Source organism: Onychostoma macrolepis, chromosome 20, assembly GCF_012432095.1.
Source record: "Onychostoma macrolepis isolate SWU-2019 chromosome 20, ASM1243209v1, whole genome shotgun sequence".
Taxonomy (NCBI): domain Eukaryota; kingdom Metazoa; phylum Chordata; class Actinopteri; order Cypriniformes; family Cyprinidae; genus Onychostoma; species Onychostoma macrolepis.
The window spans coordinates 357,789-380,703 of record NC_081174.1 but is presented as its reverse complement, the minus strand read 5'-3'; the positions used below and the strand labels follow the sequence as shown (position 1 = coordinate 380,703).

The window sequence follows — 22,915 nt, the reverse complement described above, 5'->3', positions numbered from 1 at the left end:
TCACTAACAGATCAAATTGGCTTGATGGTTATTTGGAGAGGAATAAACCCCTTAACATTACTAACAAAGCCAAAAATAGTGGGTTAAGGCAATCTTGGTTTGATGATTGGCTTGTTTCACAATGTGTGTCCAATGACCTATCTGTTTTAGTATCATCCCCCTAACCGCAGATTATTACAGCTTTATTGTGGAGACTCAACAGTACACTTCTTCATTTAAAAATTGAATCGCTAAATTATGGGTCATCTGCTACGGTTTAAAACTTGTTGTGCATACTTAAGATCGAGTTGTCGTTGAGTCATCTACAGTGTTAAACACTCTAAAGCTGATTTGTATAAAGCAGAGGAAAATAATGGAATCAGTTATGCAAATGAAAATGAGATACAAATTTTAGGGGGTCATTTTAAACTCTTCGAAATCAAACAGACCTGATATAACCCAACAACTCTACAGTAGAGACTCAAAGACCTGGCACAGATGGGTCACCTAAGGAAGCCATCCAGAATGTATGCTGTTGGTGTACCTTCATAATCAAGGTTGGGAAACACTGCTCTATTAAACACTTTCTTGTGTCTTGTTAAACATTTAATTTCTAGAGCCTGGCAAATAGGATTATTCCCTCCCTTTACTGCTAAAGCAGCTTAGATACTTTTGGGAAGCCCTACAACTAGATGTTGGGACATGGATGGAGTATTGGTCAAACCAGGTCAGACACAGCAAAGATAAAGATGATACTAAGAGTATTCAATAAGCTCTGCTCACTCTCATCACATCTTTCCTATTCCCTGCCTTTGCCTCCCTTTTTTGGCTTGTAAAAGAGTTAACATTAACTGCTTCAAATATCAGACCATACCTAGACCTCAGAGAGGTCTAATACCGTGGTTCTCAACTCTGGTCATGGGAACCCACCGCTTTGCACATTTTATATGACTGTCTTCCTTATTTAACAAACCTGATTCAGATCATCAGCTCCATGAACAGAGTATTGTGTGTCAGATAAGGGAAATGCAAAAATGCAAAGTGGTGGGTTCCCAGGACTAGAGCTGAGAACCACTGTATCAGACCGGTCTCTGATAAAACACTCCTAACACAATTAAAATACAAGGAGGTAAAGTAAATCTACATGTCATGTCAACTACCTTTATGCAATTTGTGCAGAAATAAATCATGCTTTTTTGTATTTATTATTGTAAAAAAGAGAGTGGAGACCATCAAACAATAAAATATTTATTTCACCTAATCCAGACAATCAGCACAGTCCAATGCACATCTGTAGCATAAGATTACATCTGGTTGTCTAGTTAAACATGTAGATGCTGCTACATTATGTCCATTTACAGTCTTTTCATTGCATGTCCAGCTCAGCAAAGCCAGCCACTGGCAATGGTGCTGTGTTCTTCTGCATTCCTGCATACTGAGCCAGCCGACCTCGATTAAGCACAGAGAAGAACTGAAACCTGTGTCCCATTTTCTCAGGGTTAATTAGCATGTCATAGCTGTGGATGAGCTGCGCTCTGGTGGAGGGGTCATGACAGTTCCTCAAGAGGACCTAAAACAGAACGCGGCAAAGCAAATGAGAAGAGTTAAAACAACAACTTTGCCAAAACAAAGGGTTAAACCCCAAGTATTTAAGGGAGATTTGTAAAGGGGTCAGCTAATACAACACAGGTTTTTTTTAGGTTTTGAGAAGCTTTTTTAGCTCACTTCTGGGTACAAATTTGTCCCCAAAATATTGTTTAGTAGGCACAAATATACAACCCGAATTTCAAAAATGTTGGGACGTTTTTTAAATTTGAATAAAATGAAAATTGAAAGAATTTCAAATCACATGAGCCAATATTTTATTCACAGTAGAACATAGATAACAACAAATGTTTAAACTGAGAAATTTTATGCACAAAATGAGCTCATTTCAAATTTGATGCCTGCTACGGGTCTCAAAATAGTTGGGACAGGGACATGTTTACCATGGTCTAGCATCTCCTCTTCTTTTCAAAACAGTTTGAAGATGTCTGGGCATCGAGGTTATGAGTTTTGGTGTTGGAATTTGGTCCCATTCTTGCCTGATACAGGTTTCCAGCTGCTGAAGAGTTCATGGTCGTCTTTGATGTATTTTTCGATTAATGATGTGCCAAATGTTCTCTATAGGTGAAAGATCTGGATCTGGTTGTAATAGCTGCAGTATGTGGTTTTGCATTGTCCTGCTGAAATACACGTCGTCTGGAGGGGAGCATATGTTGCTCTAAAACCTTTATATACCTTTCAGCATTCATAGTGCCTTCCAAAACATACAAGCTGCCCATACCGTATACACTTATGCACCCCCATACCATCAGAGATGCTGGCTTTTAAACTGAACGCTGATAACACGCTGGAAGATCTCCCTCCTCTTTAACCTGGACTCGTCTGACCATTGAACACTTTTCTACTTTGAAACAGTCCATTTTAAATTAGCCTTGGCCCACAGGACACGACGGCACTTCTGGACCATGTTCACATATGGCTTCCTTTTTACATGGTAGAGCTTTAGTTGGCATCTGCAGATGGCACGGCGGATTGTGTTTACAGACAGTGGTTTCTGGAAGTATTCCTGGGCCCATTTAGTAATGTCAATGACAGAATCATGTCGATGAGTGATGCAGTGTCGCCTGAGGGCCTGAAGACCACAGGCATCCAACAAAGGTCTTTGGCCTTGTCACTTACGCACAGAGATTTCTCCAGTTTCTCTCAATCTTTTGATGATGTTATACACTGTAGATGATGAGATTTGCAAAGTCTTTGCAATATGACATTGAGGAACATTCATTTTTAAAGTATTCCACAATCTTTTTACGCACTCTTTCACAGATTGGAGAGCCTCTGCCCATCTTTACTTCTGAGAGACTCTGCCTCTCTAAGACATCCCTTTTATAGCTAATCATGTTACAGACCTGATGTCAATTAACTAAATTAGTTGCTAGATGTTCTCCTAGCTGAATCTTTCCAAATTTCTTGCTTTTTCAGCCCTTTGTTGCCCCCGTGCCAACTTTTTTGAGTACCTGTAGCAGGCATCAAATTTGAAATGAGTGGATAAAAGTGTAACATTTCTCAGTTTAAACATTGTTATGTTCTATTGTGAATAAAATATTGGCTCATGTGATTTGAAAGTCTTTCAATTTTCATTTTATTCAAATTTTAAAAACGTCCCAACATTTCCGGAATTTGGGTTGTGCACACAAACAACCATTTTATTTCAAATATATAAAGTATTTATCCTTAACATGATTAGGTGTGTGTAAACCTGGCTTAAAAACAAAGCACACAGTCTTAATAGTGTTAGAATTTACTAATTAGGGCCCAGGTCAGGAATGTAATAATACAGAGACTGCATGTGTTTTCTAAACTAAAAATACAAAAACATTCCTCAGACTGCAAGGCTTGATAAGATCTTTAAAGTTGGTCAACATCAGGCCAAGACACTGAAGATGCTAAATTAATTTTTTTTAAGGATTCTTTGATGAATACAAAGTTCAAAAGAACAGCATTTAAAAAAAAAACTGAAACTGAATTTTTAAACAGTACCCAATAGCGATTTAAAATGTTTTCCACTGGCCTTTAACGCAAACTTTTCTCAGAATGGTTCTGGGGGAAGCACCCGGACATTACTATCGTCATTCTCACCTGCAAGCGTGAGTCAATGCCCATGTTCTTCAGGAAGGATCTTTGTGTGATGGGTCCCAAGCAGGTCACCTCATTTCCTGTCATTTTCCTCAGGTAACTGAAGTCAACATCTGCTGTCAAGTCTGCCATGCCAGGTGCTTCCAAGACATTGTGGATTTGATGGCCTTTAAAGCCCTGCCACAGAAATTGACTTTTTAACAACAAAATACGGTGACTGCCTGACCCAAATTTCAAAAAACAGATGAGTCTCATGTGGAATCAATGGATGTATTTTGGGCCAACATTTGTAAAATGAATGTAAATCTACACTCAATCAATGGAACTTAACTTTCTGGGGAGTATATTCCTTTTTATATTGTACATTTTTAAGTTTAGAGTGATTATGAACACTTAAGTAATTAAGCAATTAAAGTTTTAAAACTTTACGCTACGCTAATTATGTCTCTATCTGTTTCTCTGATTCTGCCACGGGATTAACATCCTGTGGTAACTAGGAATTACTAAAGCGTCAGTCTGGATCCAACTCTTAAAAAGATCCGAGATGACCAAACACCTGAGAAGAGATGATGGCAACACCTCAGAGGACCACGGAGGATGCCAACCCTCAGACAACACATAATTACCAAGTTAAGTCTGTCATAACTTAAATATATTGGGTTTCTTCTGTGTGTATGTGTATATGTATGTATATATATGTGCATGTGTGCGTATGTGTATGCATATATATATAGTAGAAAAATAATTTCCTGTAAAGCTGCTTTGCAACGATTGTATCGTAAAAAGCGCTATACAAATAAACTTGAATTGAACTTGAATTTAATTGAATTAAAACTAGCGAATTATGATTCATTGCACCTAACATTAAAATTTGTTATTATAAATATCCTTACATAAAGAATTCTCAAATTAAGACAGAATCAACATAAGGGAAGTATATTTAAAATATTAAAGTACTAACAAAATCCAGTATCAATATTTTTTATTCCAAGGATAAAATGAGTATTTATAGCCACATTATATCTGAAATTGAAACTCAGAATTCAAATTAAGGTACCTGAATTTTATTTAAAATGCAAATGATCAAAATACTGGTTTTGTTTATCATTTATTAACAATAATAACAGAACATCATCACACAATGTCCCAATTAGCTCTGCATTTACTTGGTTTGAAATATCTCCAGATGATGCATCTATTTTTAACTTTCATTACTCTATTCATTGTCTCTGTATGAATTGGTGATGGATCATTCATGAAAAATTTGTTCATTGAGTCTGTTGCGTAATGAACAAGATTTGAGAAGTGAACTAATCATTTGGGTTTCTAATACTTTATCTCCTAATGTGAGCATTTACTGAGAATTTAACATTTTAAATGACTTTTTATATATAAATATTAATAAGTATTTGCTGATATTGCTGAATGAGATTGAAATGAGAGCTGGTAAAATAATCCAATCTTTCCTTCACTAGTGTGAATGAGACTCGGCTGTTCTTTTCATCATTTTTCATCAAATAGCATGATGGTAGTAACAGTAGTTAACAGCAGGAAGTGGGGAAAAACAGAATAGCCATAGGAAATAAAACAGATATTTTATTAACAAATCTGTTGAGGATGAAGAAGCATTAGAAAGCCTGAGAGAGATGACTATTATGGCACTTACTCTGAAAGTATCAGTTTTTGTTCCATCATGTCCATAGTCTACAATCAAGGCTGCGCCTCCGTCCTCTGCAATCCGATTGGCCAGTTTCTGAACAATGACTCCACCTTCTGGACATACTTCCACATGCTGTCGGTTTTCATCTTTCTAAAAAGAATCATTTACAGCAGGGATCATCAAACTTGATCCTGGAGGGCCGGTGTCCTGCAGAGTTTAGCTCCAACTTGCCTCAACACACCAGCCTGGAAGTTTCAAGTATACCTAGTAAGACCTTGATTAGCTGCTTCAGGTGTGTTTGATTATGGTTGGAGCTAAACTCTCCAGGACCAAACTTGGTGACCCCTGATTTACAGGGTTCAGTCAGTGACACTAAAGTTGTTTTAAATGTGCTTTTTAAATAAATCGAACCTCGAAAGTCAGATTTGACACAATCTGTATTGTTAAAAGCACTATATAAATAAAGGTGACTTGACATGACTTGAAAAACAAGGATGCCCAAGATGATGAAACTGAGAAACCTTTTTAAAACACAGTTCAAAACACTATCAAAACAGCATCTATTGGGGTCATCCCTCTTATGATATTTAATGTTTAATGGGTTTTTGACATAGTTACACCACTCCAGGGAGTCAGAAATTGACTGGCTGGTGTCACCTCTTTAGCCAGCAAATGCTGTAACTATACCATCACGTTACGTTAATTGTTGTAAAAGTGTTGTGAATGTAAATATTTGATATTTATTCATTATATTATTTTATATATTTTTATTATATATTTACGTTTAACCGTACTATTTTGGAAAGCATTGCTGTTATTTTTAAATGTACAATAGAATTAAAATTGTAAGATTAACATTGCATTTTTCCCCATCAGTTGCCTGTGATCAGCCACATGACAAACGGTAACAGTAGAGGGAGAACTCACCTGTATAAGAACGCTGGAGGAGAGAGTAGGACTGTGAGAAAGCACAAATCTCAGTTTTTCTGGACTTTCAGGATCAATATCAACCATCACCTCCCGCCAGCCTTTCTCTGTTCTCTAAAAGAAAAAGAAAAATGTAGTTTGGCCTGTAAGGTAATGCTAATGTTCATTTAAATTGCATGTTTGAAAATTTTTTATTTAAAATTAATCCTAAGATTTTTAATATTTCATGTGAATACTGAAGTTATGTACCTGAAACTTGTGAATGGGTAAAGCGTCAAAAAACTCATGGGCAAGGAAGATGCTAAAACCTGGCAAAGGAAAGCAGACTTTAGCTACAACAAACTAAGAGGTTCATTTCCCATCAACTTGAGTTTGTGTGATTACATGACAGTTTGATGCATCCGTACCTCTTGGGATGTCCTCTATCCTGCGGTACCAGTATACAGGCAGGCCTGTACGTGTGGTGCCACTGCGGTAAACAGGCTGATCACCATCATTGAGCTGTGTATTATCTCCAGTTAGACATTCAGCCTGAAATTGGCTCAACTTTGGGCTGACCTCCACAAGATGAACAGAGATTTCCGTCTCACCCAGAACAGTTTTCAACTGACTGAAGACCTGTTACGTATGATCACACTTGTTTATATAAAAATTCAAAGTATCCTCACACTTGTAAGTACATCATGCATTCCTTTTGATACTCTAGTCTATATTGTATTCAGTGTTGTTTGCATGTAGTATTTCTGAGAAGAGCGGCACAACAACCACATTTTGGGGGATATGCAATATATTATACAGCACCCTTCGCTAATAGTCACCTTTAGTACATATGAGCAAAATCTTGCTGGGAGAAAAAAAAAAATGCAGTTTATCCTCACAATGTGATGATTTCAACAATTAATTTATCTCTTCAGACCAGATGCAAATGTATTAATCATATATTTTATCCTGGTTTAAATTACAGTGTTTTATTAGCATGAAAACAAAGTAATCTGTGATATAAGGGATATAGTTTAACTCCCTAAATTAAACGTAAGTGTCACCCTTCAGCTTAACACATTTCATCACTTCTTTTATCAGTGTTTTGCAAAAACATATACAATAGTGTGACATGGGTCCCGATTGTGTGTCAGCATCACCCTGGAAACTGCAACTAATCAGCCGCTCTGATCACACGCTGATCGAACACAGCTGAGTTTCATTATAGGGGTCATTGGATGCAAAATTCACTTTTACATGTTATTTGAACTGAAACAACCCTTTAATGATAAAAATCCACCCAGTCCTTTTTTTAAAATCTCGATAAATCCAAACCCCTTTCTCATATCAAGCCGATCTCAGATTCTTGGCAGAATGACATAGTTCTGCACAGGCCCCTCCCACGATTGTTGATTGACAGTGGCGTCAGTCTTTGGTTTTATCACAGCTCCGCCCTGAGTGAGCTGTCATCGGTCCGCCATTGTTTCGATGCCGGAGCAGATAATAATGAACATAGTAGTCGTCATTTACTCCACTCCTGAAGACGCAGTGGATTACGTTTGTTTCAGATCTACCTAAATACCCTAAACAATCATATCAAACTGTGGAAAATGGGCATCTAATGACCCCTTTAAGAAGAGGAGATATAAACAGAAGCAGAGAAAGAATGGGGTGACCAAGTTTTCCACTTCACTTGCTTATGGGCGAGTGACAGATCAGCATGTCTCACATTGCTATAATACATTGAACATTGCTCAACAAAGGAATCTCACCTGAACAGTAAACAACAATTAAAAATGATTGTTGGATGAATAGAAATTATGTAAATTAATTTAAGAAAATTTGTTAGTTGACAAATCTGAGGGATTTGCTAACTAGGTGGGTGGTGTGTTATTCAGTGTTGCTAACTACGACGATTGTTATCAGGGAATAACACGACTGACCAATCAGAATCAAGTTTTATTAAGCTGCAGATTCTGTTCAAATACTTTGTGCATCTAGAATTTAACTGAATTAGGAAAGTTAAAAATGAAAATACCTCTAACTTGTAAATTATAATACTTATTTCTCTGAATAAATATGAAATGAATTTGTTACTCTTTGTTTCCAAAATGTCAGAGAGGTGCCCTGTCCTAACACTGGGTCCTGGAATGCCCTAGAAAACACAAAATCATTTACACAAGGCCTGTACAAACTTTCTCCTGGAGTTTGCCCCTTAAGAAACACATGGGCTCTCCTCTTCAGCTCATCCTACGAGCATGAACCTCTTAACCTGAAGAACCTGGAGATTCAGTATGGAGGAATGTTTTCAAATCCTTTGCCAAGTGTTCTTCAACATCATTAAGCATCATTGTGACACGCAATTATACTTGAAATAAAAGTGAGTGAAAATGAAATGAAAGACCAAGATGATAGATAGCCTGTTTTGCTCATATTTACCAAAGGTGCCAATATTAGTATATTTTATAGCACCTTCCTCTACCAGACAATCACAGATTGTCCAATTAAACCAAAAATATTCATTGGAGTATTTACCCTCAGGATGTCACTGGCCAATGAGCCTCTACCTGGTCCAAGCTCCACTAACTGGAACATGCTGGATTTCCCAGCCGCCATCCACTCACTGACACACCAGACACCCAACAGCTGTGGAAGACCATATATAACTGTCATAAAATAAGAAAATATTTTTACATGGTTGTAAGTATCAGTCATCATTTTATTCAAAACAATGCTTACCTCACCGAAAATCTGACTGATCTCTGGTGATGTAATAAAATCACCACCTGCTCCAAGCATGTCATTTTTCACGTAATATCCCTAAAAAGGCAAACAACAGACTTTTGGTCTTTGGTGGAAGAGTGCTTGCTATCTGACTACCTCTTATAATGTCTACAAGTGGGTGGGTGGGTATGTGTTTGCATGAATGCATAGACATCCATATAATCCATATGAATCTAGAATTTAATTCAAGGTTTTGCTGATGGTTTTTAAAGCATTGCATGGCATTTCTCCAAAATATATTGCTGACCTTTTATTTCCTTTTCAGTGGCTGCTCCCCGTTTATGGAACCCTCTCCCAATGCATATTAAATCTTCCCCATCTGTGGATGCTTTTAAGTCTAGATTGAAATTGCACCTTTTTAGTAGAGCTTTTGGAGTCGATTAGAGGGATCAGGTTTTACATTTTAATGTTGAATTTTGTTGAATTGTTGTTGAATTTAGTTTTTGTGACTATATGTATTGATGCTGGTAAGCACTTTGGTCAACGGCAGTTGTTTTAAATGTGCTATAGAAATAAAATTTGTATTGTATTGTATTGTATGAATTAAAAGGCAAAAGGGTGCAAAAAAATTTGCATACAGAATGACCAGCTTCTAAAAATTACATACATTAGGAGATTTTTTATCTTTCCATCTCACCATGCTCATATTGTTTTTACCACATATTGTTTATTACAGGGCTAATTTAACATTCTCTGATCTACAGATAAAATATTGTTCTATTTGATAACCTTTTACTAAGCTACGGAATGATGTAATACTGATATTCTTAAAGACAACAAAATTCAGTCATTTGGTCAACAAAATACAGTATGTCATATGAAGAGAGTGGGAAAATGCTGCAAAGGAAAGGTTGTGTGAAAAGCCCATATACAGTGAGGAAAATAAGTATTTGAACACCCTGCTATTTTGCAAGTTCTCCCACTTAGAAATCATGGAGGGGTCTGAAATTGTCATCGTAGGTGCATGTCCACTGTGAGAGACATAATCTAAAAAAAAATCCAGAAATCACAATGTATGATTTTTAACTATTTATTTGTATGATACAGCTGCAAATAAGTATTTGAACACCTGTCTATCAGCTAGAATTCTGACCCTCAAAGACCTGTTAGTCTGCCTTTAAAATGTCCACCTCCACTCCATTTATTATCCTAAATTAGATGCACCTGTTTGAGGTCGTTAGCTGCATAAAGACACCTGTCCACCCCATACAATCAGTAAGAATCCAACTACTAACATGGCCAAGACCAAAGAGCTGTCCAAAGACACTAGAGACAAAATTGTACACCTCCACAAGGCTGGAAAGGGCTACGGGAAATTGCCAAGCAGCTTGGTGAAAAAGGTCCACTGTTGGAGCAATCATTAGAAAATGGAAGAAGCTAAACATGACTGTCAATCTCCCTCGGACTGGGGCTCCATGCAAGATCTCACCTCGTGGGGTCTCAATGATCCTAAGAAAGGTGAGAAATCAGCCCAGAACTACACGGGAGGAGCTGGTCAATGACCTGAAAAGAGCTGGGACCACCGCTTCCAAGGTTACTGTTGGTAATACACTAAGACGTCATGGTTTGAAATCATGCATGGCACGGAAGGTTCCCCTGCTTAAACCAGCACATGTCCAGGCCCGACTTAAGTTTGCCAATGACCATTTGGATGATCCAGAGGAGTCATGGGAGAAAGTCATGTGGTCAGATGAGACCAAAATAGAACTTTTGGTCATAATTCCACTAAACGTGTTTGGAGGAAGAAGAATGATGAGTACCATCCCAAGAACACCATCCCTACTGTGAAGCATGGGGTGGTAGCATCATGCTTTGGGGTGTTTTTCTGCACATGGGACAGGGCGACTGCACTGTATTAAGGAGAGGATGACCGGGGCCATGTATTGCGAGATTTTGGGGAACAACCTCCTTCCCTCAGTTAGAGCATTGAAGATGGGTCGAGGCTGGGTCTTCCAACATGACAATGACCAAGCACACAGCCAGGATAACCAAGGAGTGGCTCTGTAAGAAGCATATCAAGGTTCTGGCGTGGCCTAGCCAGTCTCCAGACCTAAACCCAATAGAGAATCTTTGGAGGGAGCTCAAACTCCGTGTTTCTCAGCGACAGGCCAGAAACCTGACTGATCTAGAGAAGATCTGTGTGGAGGAGTGGGCCAAAATCCCTCCTGCAGTGTGTGCAAACCTGGTGAAAACTACAGGAAACGCTTTGACCTCTGTAATGCAAAACAAAGGCTACTGTACCAAATATTAACATTGATTTTCTCAGGTGTTCAAATACTTATTTGCAGCTGTATCATACAAATAAATAGTTAAAAAATCATACATTGTGATTTCTGGATTTTTTTTTTAGATTATGTCTCTCACAGTGGACATGCACCTACGATGACAATTTCAGACCCCTCCATGATTTCTAAGTGGGAGAACTTGCAAAATAGCAGGGTGTTCAAATACTTATTTTCCTCACTGTATATGGAGATGGTTTGGGCATGTTTATGCAAATGACTAACCTCGGGCACACGGCTGCTCATTTAAAATAATCCAAATTTTCGAACTCTGGAACGAGGTTAAGGGAATAGTTCACCTCAAAATTGAAAATTCTGTCAACATTTAGTCTACTCACCCTCATGTCTTTCCAAACCTGTATAAGGTTGGTGGTAATCAAAAAATTGTTGGCCTCCATTGACTTCCATAGTAGAGAAAAAAATACTGTGGGCTGTTTGATTACCAGCATTCTTCAAAATATCTTCTTTCGTGTTCAACATAAGAAAGAAACCTATACAGGTTTGGAACAACATGAGGGTGAGTAAATAATGACAGAATTTTCCATTTTGAGGTGAACTATTCATGTGCTTATACATGTGCTGTGAATTAGGCGGCATTTTTTTGTGAGAAGATCTCCCATGCATACCCATAATCTATGCAATTATTAGTGAATGAGAACCACTGTTCCCCATGTGACTTTATTCAATTTCTGTTGTAAGTAATCTATAACTTACCTAAAAACTACCGTTCGTAGACCTTACTGGGAAACTTAGAGCACTGCTCATTTCATTTGTATCTTTGTTCTGTTGTATTTATTCATCCTTTTTGTTTGTGATTAGTGTCTTTGCTCTTATTGTATTACTAAGTTTATTTGCCTTCTATAATTGTTTTGAGGAACCTTTATTTACATTAGTTATCCTAGTATCAGTTTTTGCTAAATTATCAAAATTGGTAATTGTGAAATTTCACTCATATCTAAAATTACTCATTCATGAAAGTTGATCATATTGCCCATCAATTGTGTGACATAATATTTCAATATTGATCAGAATTATTAAGATTTTTGCCATAATCGAGTAGCCCAAACAAAAAAACTACATTCATCCACAGAAAAAAAGACAAACATTAAAAAAAATGATCTTGGGATTTTAATAACCAATATTTAGTCATTTAAATAAGGATTGTGATTCATGTGAAAAGCTGTATTTTTACCCAGCACTAATTGTAAGGACACAAAAAGTTTAACAGTTCTATAATATACAGTACAAAAAGTAAATGTGACATGATACATACCGCCACTGGATTGGTGAGTGCCTCCCTCATGTACTCAGCTACTGAAATTGGACCCGTGGCAGTAATTTTGGAGATAAGATGTTTATGGATGGATGCGTTTGGCTCCAGTCTCTGGATGGAAGAGTTTGAGCAGGATCTGTTTTGCCACATGGTCCACCGCACTACAACAGACACCATCGCATTATAACTCATTTACATATCTGTCTGTACTGTATCTGATTGTGGGGTTGTTTGCCAAAGTATCGCCAAATTGCATTTTGGTTTAGTTTTCATCATACCCTATTGTAAGCTTTCAGAACACATGGAAAATATGCCAAACGTTGTATGCAATCATTCTGTGATACTTTTGCATTTTCTTTTAAAGCCTGAAGCTGGTCACTATTTGCAGCAATTATATAGATAAGTAGGCCTACAAGTGGGACAATTAAAAAAAAAAAAGGTCTGAAAATTGGTCTTTTGTGGTCTGAAAAAAAAGGTCATACAGCATTAAAACAACATCAGGGCAATAATAATGACTAAATTGTCACTTTTAGGTAAACTTTCATATTCAGTAACAAATGTGTCAAGGCAGTCCACAAGACACATAGACCCTGTTTACAAATATACAGGTGCTGGTCATATAATTAGAATATCATCAAAAAGTTGATTTATTTCACTAATTCCATTCAAAAAGTGAAACTTGTATATTATATTCATTCATTACACACAGACTGATATATTTAAAATGTTTATTTCTTTTAATTTTGATGATTAGAGCTTACAGCTCATGAAAGTCAAAAATCAGTATCTCAAAATATTAGAATATTTACATTTGAGTTTGAATAAATGACCATCCCTACAGTATAAATTCTGGGTATCTCTTGTTCTTTGAAACCACAATAATGGGGAAGACTGCTGACTTGGCAATGATCCAGAAGACGAACATTGACACCCTCCACAAAGAGGGTAAGTCACAGAAGGTCATTACTGAAAGGTGTGGCTGTTTACAGAGTGCTGTATCAAAGCATATTAAATGCAAAGTTGACTGGAAGGAAGAATTTGGGTAGGAAAAGGTGCACAAGCAACAGGGATGACCGCAAGCTTGAGAATACAGTCAAGCAAAGCCGATTCAAACACTTGGGAGAGCTTCACAAGGAGAGAACTGAAGCTGGAGTCAGTGCATCAAGAGTCACCACGCTCAGACGTCTTCAGGAAAAGGGCTACCAAGCCACTTCTGAACCAGAGACAACATCAGAAGCATCTTAACTGGGCTGTGGAGAAAAGAACTGGACTGTTGCTCAGTGGTCCAAAGTCCTCTTTTCAGATGAAAGTAAATTTTACATTTCATTTGGAAATCAAGGTCCCAGAGTCTGGAGGAAGAGTGGAGAGGCACAGAATCCATGTTGCTTGAAGTCCAGTGTGAAGTTTCCACAGTCAGTGATGATTTGGGCTGCCATGTCATCTGCTGGTGTTGGTCCACTGTGTTTTCTGATGTCCACAGTCAACACAGCCATCTACCAGGAAATTTTAGAGCACTTCATGCTTCCTTCTGTTGACAAGCTTTATGGAGATGCTGATTTCATTTTCCAGCAGGACTTGGCACCTGCCCACACTGCCAAAGGTACCAAAAGCTGGTTCAATGACCATAGTGTTACTGTGCTTGATTGACCAGCAAACTCGCCTGACCTGAACCCCATAGAGAATCTATGGGATATTGTCAAGAGTAAGATGAGAGACACCAGAGCCACTATCAGAGCAACCTGGGCTCTCATAACACCTGAGCAGTGCCACAGACTGATCGACTCCATGCCACGCCGCATTGCTGCAGTAATTCAGGCAAAAGGAGCCCCAACTAAGTATTGAGTGCTGTACATGCTCATACTTTTCATTTTCATACTTTTCAGTTGGCCAAGATTTCTAAAAATTCTTTCTTTGTATTGGTCTTAAGTAATATTCTAATATTTTGAGATACTGATTTTTGACTTTCATGAGCTGTAAGCTCTAATCATCAAAATTAAAAGAAATAAACATTTGAAATATATCAGTCTGTGTGTAATGTATGAATATAATATACAAGTTTCACTTTTTGAATGGAATTAGAGAAATAAATCAACTTTTTGATGATATTCTAATTATATGACCAGCACCTGTACTCCAAAACAGTAGTAATACAGCTGGTAAGAGGTTTTATCACAGAATACGATGTGTGCTCTAATTTTCAAGTGTTCTGAGGGAAAACAATAGCTTTTGGTGAAAACCAAACTGAAATGTAATTTATTATTTAGGTAAAATCCTGACCATGTGGTCGTTGTGTTGCCCTGCATTGTGACAGTGTTCATGTAATTGTACCGTTGTAAGGAAAATATGGGTTTATGAGATAATTCTTCGTGTTTATTTTATTTATTATTATTATTTTTTGTTTGTTTGTTTATTTGTATTATTTTTTTGACACAAGCGAGTAGCGTATGTACACATATATGTAACCAGCTTAACATTACTATAGCGGTGTATTTTCCGTATACTAAGCATGCAACGTAGTGAGATCATAACAAGAGTGATGCACACTACTGTCTGAGACATTTATTACACAATTCATTTTGATGTTCTGCAGTGTACCATTACCAATATAGCAGTGTATCACTCTGATTAAAATAAACTAATCTCACCTTCTGGCATTAGCCGCTTCAGCCTCAGCAGAGTCCTCATGCTGCTCGCCTTATTTGATGCATCGAAGTCATATAACAATAATCATGAACATCGACGTGCTACATTTACAAACTATCAACATGCCACAGGACATGTCACAAGTCCTTTGTTCTGATTGGCTGAGATTAAGCTTCTTCTTCTTTTGGATTTAATGGCGGGAAAACAACTTGAAGGTGCATTACCGCCTCCTACTGGGCTGGAGTGTGGACAGAAAAGTGTGCATATCGTAAAATGTGCATACAGCCACCTACTATTTTGTAGTGTGTAAATTCGTGATATCTTTTATTGACGTTTATGTTAAATTGAGACATAAATTTGCCCATATGCACGTCTATTATTTTGTGCCTTTGAACCATTTGTAAGTAATAGGCTATAATAGTATCAATTTATATAGGCTAATTTAAATTATTATTTTTTAATTAATTTAAATTATTCTTGAACCAACTGACAGACAATATATTTTATAAAAGTATAGTTCACCTGCTCTCCAAGATAAGTTTTTTTGTTGTTGTTTTTTTGTTTGTTTGTTTGTTTTGTTGTTGTTTTATTATGCAATAAAAGTGAATGGGTGCTGTTAGAATGAGAGTCCAAACACTGGAAGTCACTGGAAAAATCATTAGACCGAAGTCATTAGAAATCATCAGACTGGAGTTGTGTGGATTATTGCGATGTTTTTTATTAACTGTTTGAACTCTAAAAACCCCTTCACTGCATTAATAAGCAAGAGCTTATTAATCTAATTTACATTAAATGTATTACATTTGTTGAAGATAAAAATGGCATAACATAATTTTGGAATTGTGATTTGATGTATTCTTTTGAGGCTGATTTAATCAAAGGCTGTGTGGTTGTATGTCATTCATAGATGTTGGGTTCATGCTCATCTCTTTCTTTCTGTTCAGTGGTTCATTCAAGTCATGTCAGAAAGAAGATACATCACCATTGCTTCGACCAAATGACTTAATAATTGCAACTTCCAAACTCATAAATACAAACCTCCCAGGAGAAATTGAAAGCATTGCTTGTTGTTGCTCTTTCCTTCAGTGAATATTTAATTTAAAATCATCGAACCAATACTTTTGCATTGCAATAAACAATGATTTAACAAAGTTTAATAAGCAATATATAAAATCTATTATGTGCTTTTCACTGAAGTAGTTGTTATTTTCTAAACAATCCAGATAGCAACATATTGTCGGCCCAGATCCGGCCCACATCTGGGCACATGTGGAATGATGATCTGGCCACATGTAGCGTGGAATGATGGCACTTGGGCGGACCGCTCCTGTTTGCCAGATCTGGGCCACAAGGAGGCCATAGCAATGCCACATGTCAGCCAAGAGCAAAGAAATAAACCACACTGGACCTTATCTGAGCCACAAAATCTTCATATATATTTTTATAGAGTCACAAGCAACAAGCAAAATCACTGAAGGAAAGAACAGAACAGAAAAAAAGAGACAAACAGAAACTCAAGAACTACAACTGACTTAAGCCACAGCCTTAGATGATTTCAGCTGAAGAAAAAATACATTAAATCAGCAGAGGAGGATTAAACAACTCCACAAACAGCATCACCAGCTTAATTTATTACTAACCAGACTGACTTCATTTCTATTAGAGGTCTACAGGAGTTCTTATTGAGAATTAACAGGGGTTTAAATCTAATGTTTGCTTCATTTGAAGTCACCATAATGGTGATTGGTGTTTCCATTAGTTGGGCTCTAAACTCTTATTATTGATCAATTGTTTTCTTTGGCTGTTGTGACAGTGTATTTGACACATTTGCAGTACATGGTAGTTTGCTGTTGTTGGTTTCACAATTATCATATATTGTCATTTGAATCTCGAAGCTGTGTAATTTAATGCTTTCACATTATGAACCCTGTGTTACTGCAACTTGAGCTGCAACGTCAGTTTGAACATAAAAAAAATACACAAAATGATGAGCAACACTGACACACACAGATATGAGCAATCAGCATATGAATCTCAACAATGGTGACAGAACATTCAGCTAATCGGATCAATTCTGGACATCACAAAAAGCTGCTAAAAGACATAGCAAAAAATACAAAATAAATTCATGAACCAAAATTATAATTAAAGAAAATAATAGGACAATTCAGCTGCATAATTTATTCATGCTGTGATGCATGCTGGGAGTTTTGTACTATGGTACCCAGCATGCATTACAACATTACACTTTCTATTGTCACCACTGTTGAGGCTCATGTGTTGATTTATGATGTCTTTGTGTGTTATTGGAGCTTAACTTTTTGTGCTTTAAAAAGAAAAATCTTTAACTGGTTCTGCAACACAATCGCTAGAGTCAAATTACATTAGCGAACCAGGCTATTTCATCATGATGATGAACCATCAATTAGTGATGGAAAAATTAAGCTTTGCGAAGCACCGAGGCTTCCTCAACTGTATCGTAAAAAGGTTAATTACTCAAAGCTTTTCAAGACGATGCACACTAATGACATCTTGTGGTCAAAAGGTGGAAATAGCTGCCTTTGCGTCCCAGACGACCCAGCCATTTTTGGATTGTTTCAGATAATAAATCAGTTTGTGCTATGAAAATAAAGCAAAGAAAGTATTAACTCTATATAAATTAATCTTTTACTTGTCAGTCATTGTTTTACACAATATATGAATAATAATTATAAATAAAACCCCTATTAATTCTCAATAAGAACTTCTGTAGACATCTGACAGAAATAAAGTCAGTCTGGTTAGTAATAAGTGAAACTGGTGATGCTGTTTGTGGAGTTGTTTAATCCTCCTCTGCAGAGATCTTCAGAGATTTAATGTTTAAAGTTTTAAAGTTAAAGTTTTATTTTCAGCTGAATTCATCTAAGGCTGTGGCTTAAGCCAGTTGTAGTTCTTATTTCTATTTGTCCCTTTTTTTCTGTTCTCTTCTTTCCTTCAGTGATTTGCTTGTTAACAAGCTTAGACAAGCCGAGAGGACTCCATAAATAATATATGAAGATTTTGTGGCTCAGATAAGGTCCAGGGTGGTTTATTTCTTTGCTCTTGGCTGACATGTGGCATTGCTATGGCCTGCTTGTGGCCCAGATCTGGCAAACAGAAGCGGTCCGCCCAAGTGCCATCATTCCACGCTACATGTGGCCAGATCATCATTCCACATGTGCCCAGATGTGGGCCGGATCTGGGCCGACAATATGTTGCTATCTGGGATGCTTGGTGTTTGTTGGTATTATTGTTGTAAGAAAAAGTCAAAGTTTGCAAATGTCATTGTTTAAAAATAATCGTATTATAACACAGCTCTTACAGCCTTAGCTTGTTTTCGTTCCTGTCAAAAAATAAATAATATCTTTATTGGATGGTTCCCAAGATGGCGGCGCGAGTACATCGCGAGGCTCTGGGTCTCTCCAGATTTTGCAATTTTGCGGTATTTTTCTTACTCATCTCGGCCTGTTCGTGCAGAACAGCTGTGCCTTTACATCGTACACCCGTTGTGAGCTTTTGGATATCGGTTTGCGAATTTCCGACACTTTTATGGACAATCTTCGACTCCTTCCTGAGATCGCTAGGACACCCGAGGCTATGCACCCTACCCGGCCGGGCGGAAGTGCTCGCAGGCGGCGTCGAGATCGTAAACAAAGGCGGGGGAAGCGCGGAGGACTAAGAGCTAAGCTAAGGCTAACACCACACCGGCTCTCTTTACCCAGCATTTTCCTTGCCAATGTACGGTCGCTAGTGAACAAAATGGAGGAGATTCGACTCAGCATCACACACAGCAAGAAACTTTTGAACTGTAACGTCCTAATCTTCACGGAAACCTGGTTAAACAGCGGAATACCGGACACCGCTATTGAGCTAGCGGGACGCCACACAATCCGGGCGGATAGAACATTAGATGGCTCCGGTAAGACCAGAGGTGGTGGATTGTGCATTTACATTAACAAAGCTTGGTGCACAAACTCTGCTATTGTTGGGAGTCATTGTTCAGCTAACCTTGAGTTTCTCATGGTTAAATGTAGACCGTTTTATCTACCGCGGGAGTTCACTTCCACCATTATAACTGCAGCCTATATTCCCCCGGATGCTGATGCCAAGCTTGCTATGAAAGAACTTCACGCAGCCATCAGTAAACAACAGACTGATCACCCGGAAGCGGCTTTTATTGTTGCAGGTGACTTTAATCACTCAAACTTAAAGTCAGTGCTACCCAAGTTTCACCAGCATGTTTCCTGTCACACCAGAGGAAACAAAACCTTAGACCATGTTTACACAAACATGGCTGGAGCTTACGTTGCGACACCCCTCCCCCACCTGGGACAGTCAGATCACCTTTCTTTGTTCCTCACCCCCAAATATGCACCCCTCATCAACCGTGTGAAGCCATCAGTGAAGACCATCAAGGTGTGGCCTGCGGGGGCAGATTCCACACTCCAGGAAAGGTTTCTACACACAGACTGGAGTATGTTTGCTTCTCAAGCCACCAGTGGCGCTCACACAGACATTGACTCTTACACCTCCTCTGTATTGGATCATATCAATATCACCATTGACAGTGTTACAACCCAGAAACAGATCACCACATATCCAAATCAGAAGCCTTGATGAACAAGGAAGTGCGACTCCTGTTGAAGTCACGCAACACTGCCTTCAGATCAGGAGATGCACAAGCCTACAGCACATCCAGAGCAAACCTGAAGAGGGGCATCAAAAGGCCAAGCACTGCTACAAGCTAAAGATAGAGGGACACTTTTCCAACTCTGACCCTCGACGCATGTGGCAGGGCATTCAGGCCATCAGTGACTACAAACCCACCCACTCCACCCCGCAGCCACTGATGTCAACTTCCTGAACGAGCTAAATTACTTTTATGCTCGCTTTGAAAGAGACAACAGAGAAACTGCCACCAAGCTCAATCCTCAGCTGACCACCCACCAATCATACTCTCCTCCACAGATGTCTGCAAGGCACTGAGCCGGATCAGCGCACAAGGCTGCTGGACCAGACAACATCCCTGGTCGTGTTCTCAGGGCATGTGCGGAGCAGCTCGCTGGGGTTTTACAGACATTTTCAACCTGTCTCTTGCCCAAGCAGCCGTACCAACATGCTTTAAATGCACTTCCATTGTGCCAGTGCCAAAACACTCTAGTCCGAGGTGCCCTAATGACTACCGCCCTGTAGCACTCACACCCATCGTCATGAAGTGCTTTGAGCGGCTGGTCCTGGAACACCTAAAAGACTCTCTACCATCCACATTGGACTCACACCAGTTTGCCTACCGTAGCAATAGGAGCACAGAGGATGCAGTTTCCATGGCACTGCACTCTGTGCTCACTCACCTGGACAATAAGAACACTTATGCACGTATGCTGTTTGTTGACTTCAGCTCAGCATTCAACACTGTCATCCCAACCAAGTTAATAGCCAAACTTGGAGACCTGGGCATCAATACCTCAATGTGTAACTGGATTTTGGACTTCCTGACCAACAGACCCCAGAATGTTCGATCAGGATTCACCTGCTCCACATCCATCACACTTAACACTGGTGTACCACAGGGCTGTGTGCTAAGCCCGCTTTCTACTCCCTCTTCACCTCCGACTGCAAGCCTGTGTATGGATCTAATTCCATCGTCAAGTTTGCAGACGACACCACGGTGATTGGCCTCATCAGTAACAACGATGAGACTGCCTATAGGGAGGAGATCCAGCACCTGGCCACATGGTGCACTGAAAATAACCTGCTCCTCAACACCACCAAAACGAAGGAGCTCATCGTGGACTTCAGGAAGGAGTCAAGAGGCACACACGACACCATCCACATCAATGGAATGGCTGTTGAGCGTGTCTCCAGTTTCAAGTTCCTGGGGATCCACATCTCGGCGGACATGTTGTGGAAAACCAACACCTCCAGCCTGGTCAAGAAGGCTCACCAGCGCCTCTTCTTTCTGAGGACACTGAGGAAGAATCAGCTCTCCTCGGCTATCCTGGTGAACTTCTATCGCTGCGCAATAGAAAGCATCCTGACCAACTGTGTCACAGTATGGTATGGGAGCTGCTCTGTTGCGGAGCGCAAGGCACTGCAGCGGTGGTGAAAACTGCCCAGCGCATCACAGGGACTCCACTACCTGCCATCGAACACATCCAGAGGAAACGCTGTCTGCATCGAGCTCGCAGCATCCTTAAGGACTCCTCTCACCCAGCCCACAGACTGTTTTCTCTCCTGCCCTCCGGCAGGCGTTTCAGGTGCCTCCGGACCAGGACCAGCAGACTAAAGAACAGTTTCTTCCCCAGAGCTGTCTCTTTACTGAACTCTAACCCCGTTGATCCACTTCCTCATATATTATTAACTCTTCTCTCCTACCTCACATCTGCCTTATTTGCACTACTGAATGTAAATTTTATTACAGTAACAACTGTTTACTTTTGTATCTTGCACTACCATACCTAAATTGGACTATGCTCATTTGCACTGCCGACTGTTGTTTACATTATCAATGTTTACATTAGCATTTTGCACCGCACGTCTAATTGTAATATGCAATCATTTCCACTGCACTTTACACCTTGTCTATAGTAATAACCATCTGTATATATATTATATTGATAGTACATATCACCTGTAAATTCTGTTTATAGTAATAGCCATCTGTATATTTATTCACTATACATATTCACCTGTAAATTCTGTTTATATTAATAACCATCTTTCTATATATATTTATACATATATTCAGTACATATCCTTGTCCTGCACTTATTCAACCATTGTATATACTGCACTTGCTGCTATTGCACTTCTGGTTAGACCTAAACTGCATTTCGTTGCCCTGTACCTGTACTTGTGTAATGACAATAAAGTTGAATCTAATCTAATCTAATAAATATCCCGACTAAAGTTAATCGCTTTTACTTGTGTAGAGCATAGTAGCAAAATGGAGATCCATGTTGTCAACCACAGTAAATCTCAAATGCTTGATAGTTTATATTGTTGCAAAATGTAAGAAAAAGAAAAGAAAAAGATTTAGACCTTGGAGTATATGGGGGGTGAAAAGTTCTGACATACGGTATATTTAGGGGCATGCAAAACCGTGTAGGCAAGTATGAGCAAGTATGTGCAAGGCTTTTAAATTAAATTAGCTATACAAATCTAAGAGAGAAGTCGACTTAAGGGCTTTCTGTTCTTAACAAATTTTGGATAAAGTTGAGTTTAGACTTAAACTATCCGCACTTGTGAAAAATAAAAAAAAAAACTTCCCAAAACATAACAGGAAATTAATAATAAATTCAAAATCTTTGTTTTCAAGAAAAAAACCAAACCTGACCACCTTCACATTGAGTGGTGGGAATTCAAAAAGGTTGTACCATATCACACAAAAAGATTATCTAAAGTTTCAATACTTGTTTCACAAAAAACCCAATTATTTACATCAAAATTATATTTCAATCTTAAAAAATCTTGAATCTCAGTCTTGAAGCTCACCTCTTTAGCTTTTGGAGGGAGGGGAAAAGACAAATCGTTTTTAATTTCTTTTTTAACCGTATCAAAATCTTTAAACGTATTAATTGGGTTTGGATAATAAGTACTCCAATTAAGAAATCATGTGATCACTTTCAATGGAGGGACAGAAGCGTCCACAGAGTTTATTAAGAATATATCAATTCGTATTCGTATTTGGAA

General features: G+C 38.5%; 1 protein-coding gene across 2 annotated transcripts; it reads right to left on the bottom strand.

Annotated features, from left to right (window-relative positions):
* Positions 1 to 1,213: 1,213 nt before the first annotated feature.
* ndufaf7 (NADH:ubiquinone oxidoreductase complex assembly factor 7) lies at positions 1,214 to 15,365 on the bottom strand. 2 transcript variants are annotated; one of them, XM_058754933.1, is made up of 10 exons: positions 15,208 to 15,365; positions 12,563 to 12,723; positions 8,963 to 9,043; positions 8,759 to 8,869; positions 6,652 to 6,862; positions 6,494 to 6,552; positions 6,245 to 6,358; positions 5,324 to 5,467; positions 3,661 to 3,834; positions 1,214 to 1,549 (listed from the first exon to the last, which is right to left on the bottom strand). In XM_058754933.1, the coding sequence occupies exons 1-10, from the start codon at positions 15,245 to 15,247 to the stop codon at positions 1,346 to 1,348; spliced, it is 1,299 nt and encodes a 432-aa protein (XP_058610916.1). In that variant the 5' UTR covers positions 15,248 to 15,365; the 3' UTR covers positions 1,214 to 1,345. The 2 variants fall into 2 exon arrangements, with proteins under 2 accessions (XP_058610916.1, XP_058610915.1); XM_058754932.1 differs by having other exon boundaries at positions 8,759 to 8,889; positions 8,968 to 9,043.
* Between the last annotated feature and the right edge of the window lie 7,550 nt (positions 15,366 to 22,915).

What these genes read in the sequence shown, in the direction of transcription:
- ndufaf7 (XM_058754932.1), bottom strand. Translation starts at nt 15,247, where the DNA reads ATGAGGACTCTGCTGAGGCTGAAGCGGCTAATGCCAGAAG. An exon ending in AGAGATCAGTCAGATTTTCG is followed by an intron (nt 8,890 to 8,967) that starts GTGAGGTAAGCA and finishes ATTTTATGACAG; the next exon opens with TTATATATGGTCTTCCACAG. An exon ending in CCTCCAGCGTTCTTATACAG is followed by an intron (nt 5,468 to 6,244) that starts GTGAGTTCTCCC and finishes GATTCTTTTTAG; the next exon opens with AAAGATGAAAACCGACAGCA.